General features: G+C 39.3%; 1 protein-coding gene across 1 annotated transcript; it reads right to left on the bottom strand.

Annotated features, from left to right (window-relative positions):
• Window positions 1-3,333: 3,333 nt before the first annotated feature.
• LOC137291955 (uncharacterized) lies at window positions 3,334-12,620 on the bottom strand. The gene is made up of 4 exons (XM_067823509.1): window positions 12,530-12,620; window positions 9,060-9,293; window positions 7,810-8,067; window positions 3,334-3,569 (listed from the first exon to the last, which is right to left on the bottom strand). Exons 1-4 carry the CDS (start codon window positions 12,618-12,620, stop codon window positions 3,334-3,336), a joined length of 819 nt encoding a protein of 272 aa, XP_067679610.1.
• Window positions 12,621-18,436: the final 5,816 nt, after the last annotated feature.

Here is an 18,436-nt window from a genome sequence, read left to right as displayed (position 1 = left end):
CCGTCAGTGTCCTTACCTGCACATCTACAAGTCAGTCTGCTAGCCTTCACATCTACTCGTAAGTCTCGCTACTTACACATCTACCCATCAGTCCTTCTACGTGTACATCTACGTGTCAGTCTCCCTACCTACATATCTACCCTTCAGTCGGCACATCTACCAGTCAAGGAAATGTGACTATATATGGTACATGTCAGATGTTACAAGTACAGTCATGAGAGAGATCACTTGTGATACGGCTGGTTCCAGGCATTCATTTCCACTCGCTCATTTCCGTAACTTCCAAGAAGTCTCGTCTCATGTCGAAACATGTTATGTGCGAATCAACGACAAACCAATCAGCACACACGTAATGATTGCGGTGCTTTGATAAAAATATTTCCTAGTATGGCATTCCACAAGGTTCAGTACTCGGTCCTTTCTTGTTCATTGTTTACGTCAATGAAAAAGCTGATAAATTCTATTGTCTAACCAGACATTTTGCTGATGATAGGCGCTTGGAGCTATTTCAAAAGAAAAACATCCAATGGAAAAAAAGGACATGAATGATAATTTGACCTTATTGAGTAGTTGGGCGAAGGAATGGCTGATTAAATATGACCCCGACAAAATTGAAAAATGATATTTTCGTTACAACATAGTGGCCAACCTACTAAATTACATCTTGATGGAGGTATAGCTACTGTAGACTTTCACAAACATTTGGGATTGACTTCTTCTTCAAATGGCAGTTGGTCTTACTACATCGAAAATATTGTGGAACAAACCTCTAAAATGATTGGTGCCTTAAGAAAATTTAAATACATATTGAATAGGAAAACGTTGTGAAGAATTTGCACGGTGTTTATAAGACCATATTTTGAGTAAACTATGCATTTTAGGTATGACATGGATGTCTGACTGAAGATTCGAACAAGTCAGAAAGACTACAGCTTGAGGCAGCGCGTATAGTAACCGGCCTACCCAAATACACACCGAGTAGAGTTACTATGAGACTGGATGGGACTTGTTATCAGAGAGAAGAAAGAAGCGTAAATTTAGCTTGTTTTATAAGATTAAACGTAATATCGCCCCGTCCTTCTTAAATGAATTGTTACCACTTGTAGGAAAAAGAACTCATTATGACTTACCTAATACTGAAAATTTTACTGTGCCCGATACAAGACTAAAATATTCAACCTCTTCATTTTTTCCGTCAACTATGAAACAATCTCCAGTCAACTTCTGAAACTGTGATTCCATTTCGTCATTTAAAAGAAATCTTAACACAATTTGCAATAGTGCGTATCATACTTTTCATGTGGTGTAAACTAAATATTTTACACACAAGGTTAAGATACAATGTAAGTACGCTCAACTGCGACTTGTATAGAATTATGGCATTATCTGTAAACATTATTACACTTCCATCATGTTATTGTGGGTGTATGTGTGAATATGTATATCATTATTTCTTGGATTGTTCCCGTTATGAAACAAAAAGAGAAACTTAGCTAACAAAACTGATATTTTACTAAACAGATGTTTACTAAATATATGCCTTATATTACATGACAATTCAGACGTCTCAACTGAAGAAAATTTTAATATCTTCAAACATTTTCATCATTACATCAATCAACGAGTCCCCTGTTCATCCTAATCAGTTATTTTCTCAAACACAAGACCTCGCATGCATATCTTCTCTCTTTCTCATGTAAATACATTTGTTGTAAATATTGGAAGATTACGTCATTAAGTTGGACAACTTGTGCACAATCCTTTCCTTCAAATAATAAAATATGTGTAAATCAATGATTGCGGTGCTTTCATAAGAATAATCCCTTGTATGGCATTATGTCATTGTTAAAAATCATGAAATACGTACTATATATCGTCCTATTTAAAGACGTAGCTAACAGAACTGTGTTGCTTCGTGTGTAGCTTTGAGTGAATATAATGTCATGGAGAGATTCAAATATGCACGTGCGTTTGTTTACATAGCGGGTGTCACCGAGTTCAAATGAGCGTATTTACTGACGAACTTGCGGGCTTGTTTTGGAGATTGTACGTGCGCAGCCCAACATTTTAGGTAACATATTCATAAATCGCCACGAGTTTTAAAGCAATAATAACTAATTAACTTTATTTTTTTAGCTTTGGGGTTATATTTCACAGGGGATAATTTATTCTGACATTTTGGGGATCATGTACATATGTAGCGTATTCATTTTAAAATTTCACCATGAGTATAACAGCACGGGTATACAAATGTTCCGGACCGTTTTAACAATATTTCAAAGGTAATTTTGATTGCCTGCTTTGTGACTTAATGTAGGTGAAATGAGTATATTTTGTTTGCATAGTCAATGAAACAAATCCCATTTGTCATTCTTACTTTGAGAGAGACGGAGAGAGAGGAAGGGAGAGGGGGATAGACAGACAGAGACAGAGAAACTTTATTTGGCAATGGAAGCCGCATGGCCCAGATTTCAAGTAAAAAGTAATTCATGCCCATTCAAAAGTATGGATCTAAATGTACATTTGGTGTGGAAAACAACAATAAATGGCAGAATCATTTATTAAGCTTTCATCTGGGCAAAACGTTCAACAAACTTTTGATGTGATGGATAATGACGAAAAACATCTGGCATCAGGTTTGTTCGACTTTCCTTAAAGAAAGGACAAACAAGAACCAAATGGAACTCGTCTTCAATAGATCTAAACTACTGCACCCACATAATAAATCAGAATGAGCATTGTAATTATTAAAACGCCTAAACCTAAACTTTACGGGTGTTTTAGTCATATCTCCATCATTATCAGAACTTAGATACTTTCCTTGTTCAAAAACAGTTTTTATAAGAAGAGTACGCTTTGAGGAATGAATATGACTCCACTTTCCCATACCAACATACTCTTTTTAGAAACATACATTTGGAAATGCACTGTATGAGGATTAGCTAGTTATAATTACGCCAGAGTACGTCTATAACAAATATCTATTTCTCCTTCTTTTAATTTTATCACTCTTTGAGATAACTTACACAATAAACAAAACAGCAACACAACGTATATGTGTACTTCGGTGATATTAAGGAACATTTGAATCAAACAGAGATGGAGTTATCGTTCTTGATTAAAGTGGTTCTAATGTTCCTGTGCGATATGATATTCTTCCAGCGTCGGCTTGTTCCGGAACAACACGAGTTGGTTACGAATGCTTACCAATATCACCTCGTATACTATTTCCATACTGACGGAACAGTACAAACCAACATCCTGGAGAAAACTATTGTTTTTGTATTGAACAAAGCCCTGGACACACCCAGCAGTTAAAAAAACCCCACACATTCAACACCTCCTGTGGTACCAGGTCCAGCTGGGATCGGAAACTGGATCCGAGCCGGGATTTGACATGATTTTACAATTTCCCTTGGAACTATCTGTTCCTGCTTGGAAGTTGAATCCAAAGCAACTGGGATTTTGGTGACACAGACTTCCGCATTGTACCGGTGTTTCAACATGGTCACTGAGCGGCGTCCCTTCAAGGCGGCGAGAGGGATTCTTCGCGAAGAAAGACACGGTACCTGTGAAAACAGAAGATATACCATTGTTTATTAACTGGCTGATAATAAGTGCCGTTGGAATAAAAAGACATAATTCCTAATATGTTCATATAACCCAAACCCCGATTCGTGATAGTTATTTGCTTTTTTGTTCACAGTATACCGTGGCCGTAGTCACAGTCGAGGTCGCGGTCGCGGTCGCAGTCGTAGTCGTAGTCGTAGTCGTAGTCGTAGTCGTAGTCGTAGTCGCAGCTGCCTGGTTCCCTGGGTCTGATGCGCCTGCGCTAACGCTCCAACACTGACCCAGGCAACCACTGCCGCATGGCGGCGTTCACTGCAGGGAGACGCGCCATGCATTTACTATAGAAAAATCCGAGGACGGGTGGTTAGAAGTTTTTCATAGCATTTTCATCGATACAGTGGCAAAGTGTATGCCACCAGAACAACGGCCATCGTTGTTTTCAGTGTTGGAAAACGTTATTTAAGCAGTTTCGAGACATGAAAATCGTCGTTACATAGGCTATATGTAAACAATGTCACCGACATGTGCTTTGATATTTCGTGACAGCTCGCTATTACCACGAAATCGTACATACAAAACATAGATCTGAACGACCACACTGATTGGAAATAGTTAGCCTCTTCATTTTGGCACATTTGATGACGAAAATCTCGCCCATTACGTCCCGTGTCATCCATCGCGTCAGGGTAGGTTTAGCGGATATATTTTTCGACGGCCTTGTGAAATTACAAGGTAAAGCGCTTAGATTGATATGAATGAGGTTTATGACAGCTAGGGTTTGGCATTCTGATATTTAGCCTCTACAAAAGAAACTGAAACAGTTGACGTATATGCCAGTATCATTCAGAAATGTTTATTATTATAATAAACATAATGAATCTAATTATCAATCTACAAAAAATACACACACATCCACAGCTCAAAAAATGAATTAGGTAGATCTACCTTATATTCCTAAACTGAATACACAAAATTAATGGTATGATTAGTATGTTAATAAATTGGCATACACATAAGGGAAGAATAAGATAGAAAAACATTCCAATGTTTCTGAACTGTTGAATTAAGGGTGATTTTTACCCATGAAACCTGTCATGGGAACTGTATTTTTTGTGGCTTGAAGCCAGTATCAGTGTACTGTACTTTGATTACTTTGAGCATGATAACCCTGGTGTTCTTACAGTACATCTGATACAAATCATCTGACATCAGCAGTTATTCAGAGAGATATCAGTTAATAAACAAAATAAAAAAGTTAAAGACTGTTCTGGACTTTTTGCTTTACGTTATTATACATTACATCAGTGCATACATAAATTAACTCACCATCAGTGGTTTTGCTTTTGAATTTTGAGTATTTTGCTCAGTACTTGTTGACCAGTACATTATTGTGATTTTATTTTTTTTTTCATCTTAAGTTTATGGTGTGTATCTAAAAAATATGTCTTGATATAGATACTGGGTAGTATGTTAACACCTAAACTTATTTGTACTAAAGCACTAACTACTCTTGGTGTATACAGTAAAAAGGATGTTATGGCATTGTACTCATGTCAAAAGAAAGTTGAAAATAAAATAACCACAAGATTAATATGATATTTAATGCTATGATTGTTCCTATGGTGTGTAAGTGTGCAGAAGTATAGGGGACCTCATGCTGTGAAATTATTGAAGATGTACAGCAACAATGTGTGAAAGGTTTCTCAAAACTGCAAAGAATGCTATTGTTTGAGGAGAATGTGGCAGAACCCCTCTTCAAGATAAAAAGCTTGTGCACACCACAAGGGCTATAAGCTGTTGGTGCAGACTGCTGTAACTGGATGAACGCAAACTGTATCGCCAGGATGGGCTGCTCATTAAAATATTCTGTTCAGATTTGAATTTGAACATATGTGATTAGCACAAGGTGTGGAGATAATTATTCACTCTTTGAAACAAAGATCATTTTAAAACCTACAACAACAATGATGTAGTTCTATCTATAGTTTGTCTGATTCCTTCTATTAACAGCATATTAAATCAGTGTTAAATGTGGAAAAGAATCTTACATTCCCTATCCCTATACACTTTAGACCACCCACGGTTCGTTTCAGGTGTAGTGGGTTTAAACTTCCCCTCTCCAACCCCAGATATAGCTACAGTGTTTTTATGTAAAAGGAATGGACACATTATGAAATAGCAATGACCGTTTTTTTACTTAACATGTCTTCAACAAACATGAGCCCCATCTTGGAGTGTTGTGTATCAGTGTCTTTTAGACAAGCACTCTTTCCTTTTATGAATGGGCTCTTTCAAAACTAGCAAATACACACACAGTTATGAATATTTCATGATGTATCTGTTTTCCTATTGTATACAAAACTGTAGCTATATATGGGTTGGGGAATTGAGTATATTCAGTGTCATATATAATGCTCCAATATGTAATCATGAGTACTGTTAAACTTTTGAAGATCAATGCCACTATGATGTGGTCCAGTGTTATATTGAAATGATATATACCAAATGAATACCAATAATATACCAAATGAATACAAATAATAAATGCAAAAACATTGTTGAGTGAATCATTTATGTGTTTCAAAAGTGTTACATCTAATTATTATTACTTATAATAATGTAACGTAAAAACCATTTTCTAGTTACAATGATTGGGCTTTCAGTTTGTTTCCAACACACACAACAGGAGAAAATAGGACCAAATCAACGAATTACACGTCATCAAATTCCCCCAAAATGAAGATGCTAACTATTTCCAATCAGTGTGTGGTCATTTAGATCTATGTTTTATGTGTACGATTTCGTGGTAACAGCGAGCTGTCACGAAATATCAAAGCACATGTCGGTGATGAAAGTAGGAGGTGTGTCATTGTTTACATATCGCCTATGTAACGACGATTTTCATGTCTCGAAACTGCTTAAATAACGTTTTCCAACACTGAAAACAACGATGGCCGTTGTTCTGGTGGCATACACTTTGCCACTGTATCGATGAAAATGCTATGAAAAACTTCTAACCACCCGTCCTCGGATTTTTCTATAGTAAATGCATGGCGCATCTCCCTGCAGTGAACGCCGCCATGCGACAGTGGTTGCCTGGGTCAGTGTTGGAGCGTTAGCGCAGGCGCATCAGACCCAGGGAACCAGGCTGTAGTCGCAGTCGCAGTCGCAGTCGCAGTCGTAGTCGTAGTGGCAGTCGCAGTCGTAGTCGTAGTGGGAGTCGAAGTCGTAGTGGCAGTCGTGGTGACAGTCGCAGTCGTAGTGGCAGTCGTAGTGGCAGTCGCAGTCGTAGTGGCAGTCGTAGTCACGGTCGCAGTCGCAGTCGTAGTCGTAGTCGTAGTGGCAATCGTAGTGGCAGTCGCAGTCGTAGTGGCAGTCGTAGTCACGGTCGCAGTCGCAGTCGCAGTCGTTGTCGTAGTCGTAGTGGCAGTCGTAGTCACGGTCGCGGTCGCAGTCGTAGTCGTAGTGGCAGTCGCAGTCGCAGTCGCAGTCGCAGTCGTAGTGGCAGTCGTAGTCGCAGTCGTAGTTGCCGTCGTAGATACATATCAGGTTCTGGTTCTGGCCATCAGTTCTGGTTCTCCCAACACATTAGGCAAGCCGTAATTATACAGCTACTTAAACATTCTTCAAAGTTGGGAAAAAGTCACGAAATTCGGTTACTTGCATGTACATATCGGAATTTCTCATATTGCCGTTTGTGCTCTATATTGTACACATCGACCATACGCGTACTTTGTAAAGTTTTTCGAGTTATCTTATCAGCATAACCTATAAACGATAATTATAGAAGGAAGATACTGGTGCCAAGCTTTCCCTTAGTGAAGCTGGAACTTGGACGTTCGACACATAAAAAGTTCGACACAACTCTGTTGTTTTGAAGGAACTTGTGATATTTGATTATACGTAACCGGTATGCACGTTTATGAACGCCGACCCAGCTGAGACTGTGGATATCATGCGACAACTCAGTGGCAAAGGTCGGCTGTATAGATGCCGCTTGTAAAGCGAGAGGGACATTTGCAGTCAAACACCGTTTTGTCGCAGTAGAATTAACGCACGTATTACTTCGAGTTATCCGAAGTTCGAAAACAAACTCAAAATGATGACTAATGAAGGGTTAGTTTTCACTTTGAGAGAACCGGAAGTTCGACACAGATACGTTCGACACAACTGTTTTGGGCTGTATTAGGGAAGTGATGATAATAAACACATACGAATATCGGCCCACATGAGACTTACACTGACTTGTGTCGAAATCAAGCGACGACACAGTGCCATATATCTCCAGTTCACAGAACTGCAGGGCATCATAATAGAGTATCTCATTCTTCTGAAACCTGAGGTACTGTCCTCTGACTCGGGACCCACAGGGCACCACCTCCCGGACCCCCGACCCGACCGTTCCGGGGTACACAGCGCACACCTTAGCCACGGCTGTTGGGGTGGTAGTTGGGTCCTCAGTGTAAACACTGATTGTGAAATTATGAAGTCTCCATTCTGAAATGAATTAAGAAGAAAACATATTGATATCAGGTCATAACATGGCCACACCATCACATGGGAAGCCACCAAGGCCCTATCCGTCAACAACAGCAACTGGCGGGAAAATCATAGCTATCAGAAGACGCCGACCAGCTATCAAGCGTGACCAAGGAACACATCTCCCTAGCCCTCGGGACTTATTAATATTGGAATAATCCATTATCATAGCTGCCCACTTCATCCTTGTACATACTACAAATAAGGCCCACTCCCACTTGTCTCTTACTACTTGTTACATGCCGCCACTGTTACCACATCACCCACGCCTGGATTAACACTCCCTGGCTTCCCTTGTCCATTATACCCCACCCCACCTGGCTTCCTGTTGCTTGTCTTACCAAATGACGCCTGGGTTAACAACCCCCTGGCTTCCACTCCTGTCCATCCACCAATTAACTACTGGCTTCTTTTGTCATACTGTTGTTGTTTGTACATGTACATAAATAGCTCGTTATACTCCATTGCTTTAATCACCTGATGAAGAAGTAAGAATATACTTCGAAACGTCGTGACTCTTCACAATAAAGAAGTTGACATCCATAAAAACTCGTGTCTTGTCATGAAATTGATTTTACGCGCGCTTCAGTTATTGTAATGTATCTTCATTAAGTGACTGTAATTACCCATGATTGACGGTATATATGTTAGAGAAAACACTTCTCCTCAGTTTCGGTAGACAATGTAAAACCATCAGGGTCGGCAAGATTTCCCCACCCCCTGGTTTTACATTGTCTACCAAAACCTCGGGGGCGTGTATTTTTCCTATACTTAATAAAAGGTGTTTGCTATAGTTTGGTTTTACACCGCTTTTAGCAACATTCCAACAATATTACGGCGGGAGACACCAGAAATGGGTTTAACACATTGTACCCATGTGGGAATTGAACCCGGATCTTCGGCATGACGAGCCGAATATTCACTAGACTATCCTACCGCCCCTTACTCACGATAGGCATCAGCACGGTTAGTAACTGCGACAACCTCTACACAATACAGCCCTTGGAGGTTGATTTGCCACCATGGAAGGGGGTCTGCTGGAGTTCTCTCCCCATACACGCATGAATTTCCACTGTACAACGGATTGTCGTTGCCGTCATTGCCTCGTTCAGGTACACCTCCATAGCCGCTGTGACTTGATGATACTGGCTTCGATAGGGCAATGTTTTCACTCGCTGCTGCCACTGCAAGATAAGAACAATAGCAGACGATGTACTACGCCGTATTTACAGCAGTTTGTATGTTTGTTGTTTAACGATATTCCAGCTTTACGACGGTGGTCTGTAAATAAACTATTCTAGACCAGACAATCCTGTGATTAACATCACGAGAAAACATCTACGAAGTCAGAGAGCCTGACCACCCGATCCCTTGAGTCGCCTTTTACGACAAGCCTGAAGACCAGCTCTAACCCGGCTCTCCATCAGATAGACAGTAAACCTGGTTGATATTCAATAGCTGTATACTGACAACTTGTAGTACAGTTAGAACTGGACCTAAGTCTTCACTGCTTAGGCTGCATAAAAACTTAAACGTTTCTCGGGCACATTTTGTTTTCAAACGTGAAGACGGTTGGACCTTTTTTATTTTTATTTTTTTAATCTTTATTTTATTTTATTTTTGAGATAGCAATAAAAAAAATGTTACGCGCACAGATAAAAGTGACGCGCGTATACCCGAGAAACATTTCACTTATTTATCCTTAGGATCAAGCAAATAATCTTGGTAAGCCGCTTGGCTGTGTGTCATCGTAGCCCGAAGGTTTTGCACGTCACTCAGTAGATGTCCCACCTTGGTCGGTGTAAGTACTATAGGTGACCATGTATCTTCAGTTTCACACCCTCCAGTTGAAGAACCTGAAAAGTTTAATGTCCTCAGCAGACTTAGAAAAACGACCTGAACGAGGCAATGACGGCAACGCAATCCCAGTTCAACAAATATATGAAGATGAAGTTGGAGAGTTAGATGCCCAAGCGGCTGCAGCCATCCCAGCATTTGTCACCATGAAATCTGCACTATACAGACAACGAAGGGAGACTCTGCTCCTACTGCCACAGACTCTATCCGACGTCACATTGGATGGAAATTAGACACAGACAAACGATGATCGTCAGCTTTTCCAGATGCAGATATGCGAGGGTGCTTTTTCCACTACAGCCAAGCAATCCAGAGGCGAGCAGCAGAGGAGGATTTATCCAGAGACTACCAGAATTGGATTGAGATCATGGACGACGGTCCAGCAACAGAGAGAATCCAGGCTTTTGATGGCTATGTGACAAGAACTTGGTTAGACTATGACGCTGTGTTTAAGGTACCAATTTGGAATCACTATGGAACTGTTGGTCCCTGAACAAATAACCATTTGGAAGGCTTCCATAACATGTTAAAATTACGTGTAGGAAAACCACCTGATATAATTGTTACAATCATGCAACATCTCTGGCTGTATGCGGTGTACATAAAATCCTGGAATATCCCCAGTTGCTGCATGCAATGTCTACAAAATTCATCACGCAATAAACTCAGGTTCATAAACGCACATTTTGTTTTCTATTCTAAATCTAGTATTCCTAGTTTGTCTTTATAGTTAACAGTTATTGGACTAGTCCATTTATGAGTACAGGGTAATCAGGCGGCAATTTATGTCTTGTGTTGGCGAAATTGCACTGTAGACAAAATGCAACTGTGGGCGAAAGGGTACGAATCCGTCTACCCAGGGTGCTATACAATAAGTGTACCCGTGTGTGTAGTGGGATATTTCAAACAAATATATGTACTCCTTACTGAATCCAAATGTACACTCTATCCATAAATCGTGAATATATAATTTAGATAACAGATCTCCGACAAAAGAACAAAAAAAATCGGGAATCCTACAAAACGATGAAAGCTGACTTTGAAGGATGAAAAGTGTAAATATTAATGATGATTAAACTTCACCAAGAGATAAAGCTATAACTTTAATTATTTTTTTAAATGTATATAAGTCAATATACTTGGTCTATTTCTCAGAAAAATATACTCACGGATTTTTAGAATAAAATATTTATTGATTTTAGTTCAGACAATGATTTGTTTGTATAGTTGGTTTAGTCCGTTGATGTACCCGTCTTTCTCTTAATGCTTAACATTAAATCACCCATGATGGCTCACACACAAATTATACAGCATTGAAGCTTGTGTGTCAGTTTATGGTGGGGAACCGATGGTTAATATTCGATGGGTATAGTCGTCAATAACCTGATGAAAACACTTATTGACCGTTTTGTTGTGTAACGCCTCACTCAACAATATCCGAACTATGCGGTAACCCCATGTCATGCATAATGCTGAAAAAAACATAAGGGCAATCTTGTATAACGTTACATTATACATTGTGTTCTGTTCTCGAGGGTAATACAGTAGGATGTAGGCCTTTTTGCAGCAGTGCCACACGCCATGTACAAATATATCATTTTATGTTGAAGATCGATAACGTTTCTTTCGTCTATATGACAAGTATGGCGTGTGCCTCTCGGTTGGGTTTATAAAATCAGTGAAACATATTCTCACAAGCTTTAAGCTGTTCTAATCATGGTCAGTTATGTTCAAGTTAAGTGTGCAAACGAATCAGTGTATAAAATAGTTTAACAACGTGAAAGCAGTGAAAGTCGAAAGTCCCAGTTAACACCCTTGTTACAGCATCACTGACCAATGAAATGGACATGAAGGTAAGATAAAATCCGTTTTAACTGCTGCCCCCAGTCTTTACCCCAAATCTAAACAATCTACAAATATAATAGGGACAAACCGGAATTCGGATATATGATCTTAAGTATCTGGTATAGACACAGAAGACAATGCTACACATATGAATATGTTCTCAAACTGTCCTCTAATTGAGAGTTATGGCCGAGATATTCCCCACATGAACGGGCTCACTGGTAGCGGGTCATGCAATACAATCTTGTTAAACACACCGCGAGAATGTCCCTTTCAGTATTCCATACATTAGAGACCTGTGAGACGTTACATATTTCGTCCTAACGTCTTCCCCCAATCTACACTTCAGCAACCCATGTCAACACTACACAATCAAATGATGACAATGGAGAAGATCCTTTTCTTCGGACATGAAAGATCACTTGATTCTCACTTAGGCCAATGGTTCTTATTGGACAGGGACCCAATACTCAACACCCACGTCATTGTGTGTTATATGGAACATAATTATGAAATGGCCAAAATGATGGTTACCAACCTATAAAGCAAACCATTCCATCAAAAAACATTCCCGAATTCAAAGCAGAAAAGTGCCTTGAGTTCTGTTAAATAACAGCTGCCCACAAGTCAGGTCGCCATTTTTTCAATAGACTTTGTGGCCGTTATATCGAATAGATCTACCTGAATGTAAATGTTTTATCGTCTATAATAACCTTACCTGCAGAAACCACGTATTTCAAAGTCAGCAAATATATCCAAATGTCCTGTTTTCTGTTTCCTGCCCTGACATAGGTGAAGATAAATGCCATAACGAGATGCAATGCCATAACTAGATCTGCCACTAGATGCAATGCACAAACAAGCGTGTTGCTGTCCGTGCCTTGTGGATGAATGCCCGATGATCTCTTGGGGACAAAGTCAACAGTTCTAGCTCCCTTGAGAATCGTTGGTTGGTGTCTCTATCGATTTATGACATGTTGCGGACAATAAAAACAAGTTTCTTTCAACGGAACTAGAAAATGACTGGCAAAAGACTAACATACAATCGCTTCCAGTTAGCTAAGGTAAACTAAAGTCCGTTTGGCTAACTCGAAAACGTTTTCTTTTCTTTTTTTACACCATTCACACTCTCATTCGTACCCATACACCTTCTACTACGTTAGTCAGATGTAGTTTTTTGATACACTGCCCATTTTCTATCAAATTCTTTAAACCAAATACCAAATATTTCTCCAAGATAATAATACTGTAATTCCTTCTTAAATTGCAATAATGTAGGTTTTGTCTTTCCCAACTTACATTTATACATGAGGTATTTAGTTAAAAGTAAGATCAAGTAAAAAATTTCATCGGAATGAAAAGTTGGTTTACACCGAAAAAAGATCAATTCACGTTAAAGATTTAAATCACCTGTGTGTACACAGTTTACGCTAGACGGTGTGAAAACTTTTGCCAGACGTTCTTGGCAACTCTGCAGTTCCAGAAAAGATCGACTCGAAAACTAATAACCATATAATACTCAACGAAACGCTGACCCTAATGAGACCAACACTTTTTTCAGAATTTAACTCCAAAATACAGAAATGTCGTTAAAGAAACCACCATTAAACGTTTAGCACAATATGATTACGCATACATCCGAAGTATACACATCTCAACTGTGTTTTGGGCTTACTCAGTTGATCAAGGGATGGGTAAGGGTGACAACACACCCGTCTCAAGTGTGATAACGATGTACACTTGTGGTTGCCGTAAACATTGATGCTTCATACAATGTCGATAGCTGCTGAGGTACGTCGCACATTTAATGTACGCAGTGTGAAATGGATATTGAATGTGTATGTGGAAATGATTCAAAACAGAAGTCCATATATACACCGTGTTTTTTGTTTTCAAAAGCATGCATTTGGTAATTTCAGTTTCTTTGAGGCTGTTCCTGCAACTGTACTGCTGTTACTTCACCCCTGTAAAACTTCCCACAAAATGATGATTGTTTGCTAAGTAATATTTCGTTTTGGAGATAGGAGATAAACGTTATGAAACCTTTTGCCAGAGTTGGTCTGTTTTTTTTCCATTACATTACATTTGGAGTTAGACCTTGAATTCAAAACCAGAATCATGCATTACCAGCATATATGGGGGATGCAACTCTTGCAAAGGAAATCCCGGTACCGTCTATGTCACAACGAGGGAAAGATGCGACAATACACATGATATTACTGGTCACACACTTCTTCTATTCTTACGGAGGGCGGTGGAGTAGCCTAGTGGGTAAGGCATTTGTTCATCACGCCCATGACCAAGGATCGATTCCCCACACAGGTATAATGTGTGAAGTCTATTTCTGGTGTGATATTGGTGGAATATTGATAAAAGAGGCGTAAAAAGTTCACTCACTCAGTATCTGGTCAAGTGTTTAAATTGCAAACAAATAACTGCAACAATTATCAAACACAGTGAACCATGCTGATCTGGCGATTTGTTTTACACACTGCTTCGATATCAAGCAAATAGGGAGTTTGAAAAACGCCCATAAACGGAGTACAATCCCACTGAAAATAGAACTAGGACAGTAAAGTGTTTGTTTTCACAAATCATATTTGTGTGTTGAACCTACAGTTTTTGTCAGTCTGATAGACACCACAAACATTCATTTCCTATTTCAGTTAGCTCTTACAACACCAACGTCTTGTCATGTCAGTGAAAACAGGATATAGGCCTACCAGAGAACAAAAGATTTCTATGCAACTATTATTTTAACTTCCTGTTTAGAATATTAGATTTATACATAACCGAAATGTAAAGGATCACGTTACGGACAGTCGAGTTTTATGAACAGTTCTTTAGCTGCATTAGGTAAATTACAAACCCTGGCGGACATAGTGGGTGCGTTTGTGTCGCACTATCATGTCATCGATCCACGCTTTAGCTCATTAAATCAACTCTTCTTCTGTTTGCAATCCGTATTGATTCCGGTATTCCCATAGGGTATTATACCATCACAATCCAGATGAAACGTACAAAGGACCTTTGTTGTACACGTATAGAGCGTTCGTCTTCACTTTTAATTGAGGCAGTATTGTTCGATGTGGTGCAGTGTTTAAATTTGTATTACGTTGTTTCTGTCACAATTCATCTTCACTTCAGATTGACATGAGGCACTATTGTTCGATGTGGTGCAGTGTTTAAATATGCATTATTTTTTTCTGTCACGATTCAGTAAAGAACTGGTTGCTATGTTGAGACTAGGAGACAACACTAGTCAGGATATATCTTGGTCATGTCATGTTTTACTCTCATGCTATTAATATTTCAGCTTCTGGGAGGGCATCAGGAGGGGTGTGTCTCTGTGTTCGGCGGGGAATAGCTAATTATTGTAAGAGGATTCAAACTGACATAGATAATTATATATGTATCAGAGTTGGAAAACAATATTTCAAACAGATGATAATATACTGATGTCTATATACGTGCCTCCTACGGACAATACAATGTCCACATTTAAGTGCCATATTAATGTTTTGGAGCAATTCGTGAGTGATAATTTCAACAGTATTAGCCGCGGTAAAGTAATTATTTGTCGTGATTTGAACGCCCGGACAGGATACGGAAATAACCCAGCGAACGAGGACCCGGATGATGCTACCCACACTGGTTATGTAGACATAGACAATGTGCCTATAGAAAACAGGTCGTCGCAAGATCATGATGTCAACAGGTTTGGGAATATTCCTCTGCAACTTTGTTATGTGTACAAGTTGATCATACTCAACGGAAGAGTGACCGGTGATATGAATGATGAATTTACGTACGTTATAGGAGAAAATGGTTCCAGCGTTGTAGACTTCTTTATAACGTCGCCTACCGTTTTTGGCTTAATTGACTCTTTGACTGTTGGAGATCGCACAGACTCGGATCACTCTCCACTAGAACTGACGTGTTCCAATAGAGGCAAGAAGAGTATCCACTGATGCCGTCAGACTTGATGGTGCTACTTGTTCTGACGTCATAGTCTGGGACAGCTCGAAAGAAGCCACGTGTATTGCCTACTTCAAACAAGCATTCAGCATGTACAAGGATAGCCTATACAATACCATTGAGTTGAATGTTAATGCAGAAATTAACTCATTTGTGCATATAATGGTATAAGCATCGGTTTGTATGAAAAGACAACACAGTAATGACAAACCACGATTGAGTCGCGAGTGTACACTGACGAGAAGAGAAGCCCCGAAAGCCCTACGTAATTTTAGACGTCAACGTACTGAGTGTAATAGGAAACAATATTGTAGATTGCGAAATACCTACAAATCGGCATGCAGGAAATTCAAACTGGATTGCCAAAGCAGAACATATATTATCTTTGCAGTTCTCTGACCAACTCCTCACAATTTTGGAAGACGTGCACTGCAAGTAAACAGACCTTCAACGCATAATATAACGGAAACGCAATGGCTGACTCATTTTCAAGCATTATCCTCTACTGACAATGCACCAAATCTCTATGAATGTACTAGTACCGATGAGGATGACACAGCAGGTGATTACTGAGACGATGTGGACGACATAGTATTGGAATCCCCTATAAAAGGGAACGAAAGAATCAGCTGACAATCTTAGCTAAATATTCAGATGAATGGAAGCTTAATGTTAATGTGGACAAGACAAACATTGTCATATTCAGGAAAGGTTGTCGAGTCGCAGCTAAAGAGAGATGGACATACACAGGTGACATAGTCAAAGTTGTAAAACAGTACAAGTATCTATGCATCTTGTTTAATCAAACTTTGAACATGAATAAAACTGTACAAGAACAAGCAGCCAGGGCGCAGAAAGCATTCTGCCAGCTACATTCAGTCCTAAATAAAGTTGATGCTATAACACCCCAGACATTCCTTAAACTGTTTGACGCCCAAATACTACCTATTTCACTTTACGGCTCCGAAATTTGGGGACGTCAAATATTTCATTCTATGGAAAAGGTGCACCTGTTTGCATGCAAGAAATTGTTAAATGCTGAACTTTCAACTCCTAACAGCATGGTGTACTGAGAGTGTGGGCGCTATCGATCTGTATATTTATTCTCTCATCCGATGCTTCCGCTACTCGCTTAAACTTATTTACATGCCTGCTCACTGCTTACCAAAGAAAGCGTATGACATGATTTACCACTTTAACGAAATCGGCAAACACACTTGGACCTCTTCAATAAAAAACGTATCATTCACTTATGGATTCGGCTTCGTGTGAACTTCACAAGCAGTGGGCGATTGTACCTCATTTCTCAAGATGTTTCGAACTCGTGCTGTAGACATGTGTAAGCAGGATTGGCATTCAGGTCTGGAGGAAAGTTCAAGACACATATCGCACTATCAAATCCGACTTTGAAACAGAGACGTACCTTCACAACCTTAAATCTAAACTCCTTAGAAACTGCCTCATTCGATTCCGACTAGGTCTCAACGATCTGGAGGTCAACAAAGGAAGGCACTACAACATCGATAAAACAAACAGACGCTGTAAAATATGTAATAACGGAATCGAAGACGAATATCATTTTATTTATCTTTGCCCAGTCTATGATGAACTCAGAATTAAATATTTACTTTCATCTAATTCTATATCCAAACAGGACTTTAAGAAGCTTTTATCTTGCAGAAATCCTACTACCCAGTTTCACATTGCCTTATATATACACCATGCTTTGATATTACGCCAAACTTTGTTTTGTTAATTGAATACATTTCCGTTCAACCCATGCATGTCTCTATACTGACTTATACATTAACTCTTTTGTATATGGGTCTATGGCCTCTTGTGTAATAAATCATTGATTGATTGATTGATTGATTGACTGGTCGATTCCAGTATTTTACAGTGTTTTGTCTGACCCAGAGAATGGAAGCTGTTTTGGAAGTCAGGATCTCACACTGCACGTGAACGGATGGGTGTCTGAAGATCACCGCTTACCCTGCATACTAAGCCAGGGTGCCGTTGTACAAAAGAATATTTGCGTTAAGACTACCTCAAGTCTATGTTAAGGTATGGGAGTTATGGCCACCTTAGCGCTAAGATCATTTTGTACAGCGGCGCCCAGGGCCTATTATAGAAGCCTGAGCACTGATGCAGTAACCACACTTATGATTAAGTGTTTAATTTTATGAACTAGGCTCTTAACTATGCAAAGGTCACACAAGATTACTGATTTCCTTACCTTGTCCTATGAAACTGCCCTATAATGCATTTATTGGTTCGTTTACTAACGCCACAATTTTCCAGTTATATGAGGGCTGTCTGTAAATAATCAGGTTCGTAACTAGACAATACTAATGATTAATATCATGAGCAAAACATCCCAAGTGGACCTTACTACCATAATTAAAACCATATTGATTTGTTTATAACATTAAGGTGATAAAATCGCATCTAAAGATCATACAAGAGAATCCTTTAAAGACATGTATGAAATGATAGGAGTACGTTCAATTGTTAGGAATCAAAAAGTACTGACACCATACACTGACCTACTTTACTTACTTACAACCCCACAACCGAGTCTAAGCCTTGGTTAAACACATTTATAACCGCATACATAACGGTAAACGGAACAAGCGCATAGTGATAG

The sequence above is a fragment of the Haliotis asinina genome, chromosome 7, assembly GCF_037392515.1.
Source record: "Haliotis asinina isolate JCU_RB_2024 chromosome 7, JCU_Hal_asi_v2, whole genome shotgun sequence".
NCBI lineage: Eukaryota > Metazoa > Mollusca > Gastropoda > Lepetellida > Haliotidae > Haliotis > Haliotis asinina.
The sequence above is the reverse complement of the archived record's forward strand: the minus strand, read 5'-3'. Positions and strand labels throughout refer to the sequence as shown.

Coding starts and splice junctions, on each gene's coding strand:
- LOC137291955 (XM_067823509.1), bottom strand. CDS start 12,620: ATGGCATTTATCTTCACCTATGTCAGGGCAGGAAACAGAAAACAGGAC. Junction 9,294..12,529: donor GAAATACGTGGTTTCTGCAG/GTAAGGTTATTA, acceptor CTTATCTTGCAG/TGGCAGCAGCGAGTGAAAAC. Junction 3,570..7,809: donor TGATTTCGACACAAGTCAGT/GTAAGTCTCATG, acceptor CTGTTTTCACAG/GTACCGTGTCTTTCTTCGCG.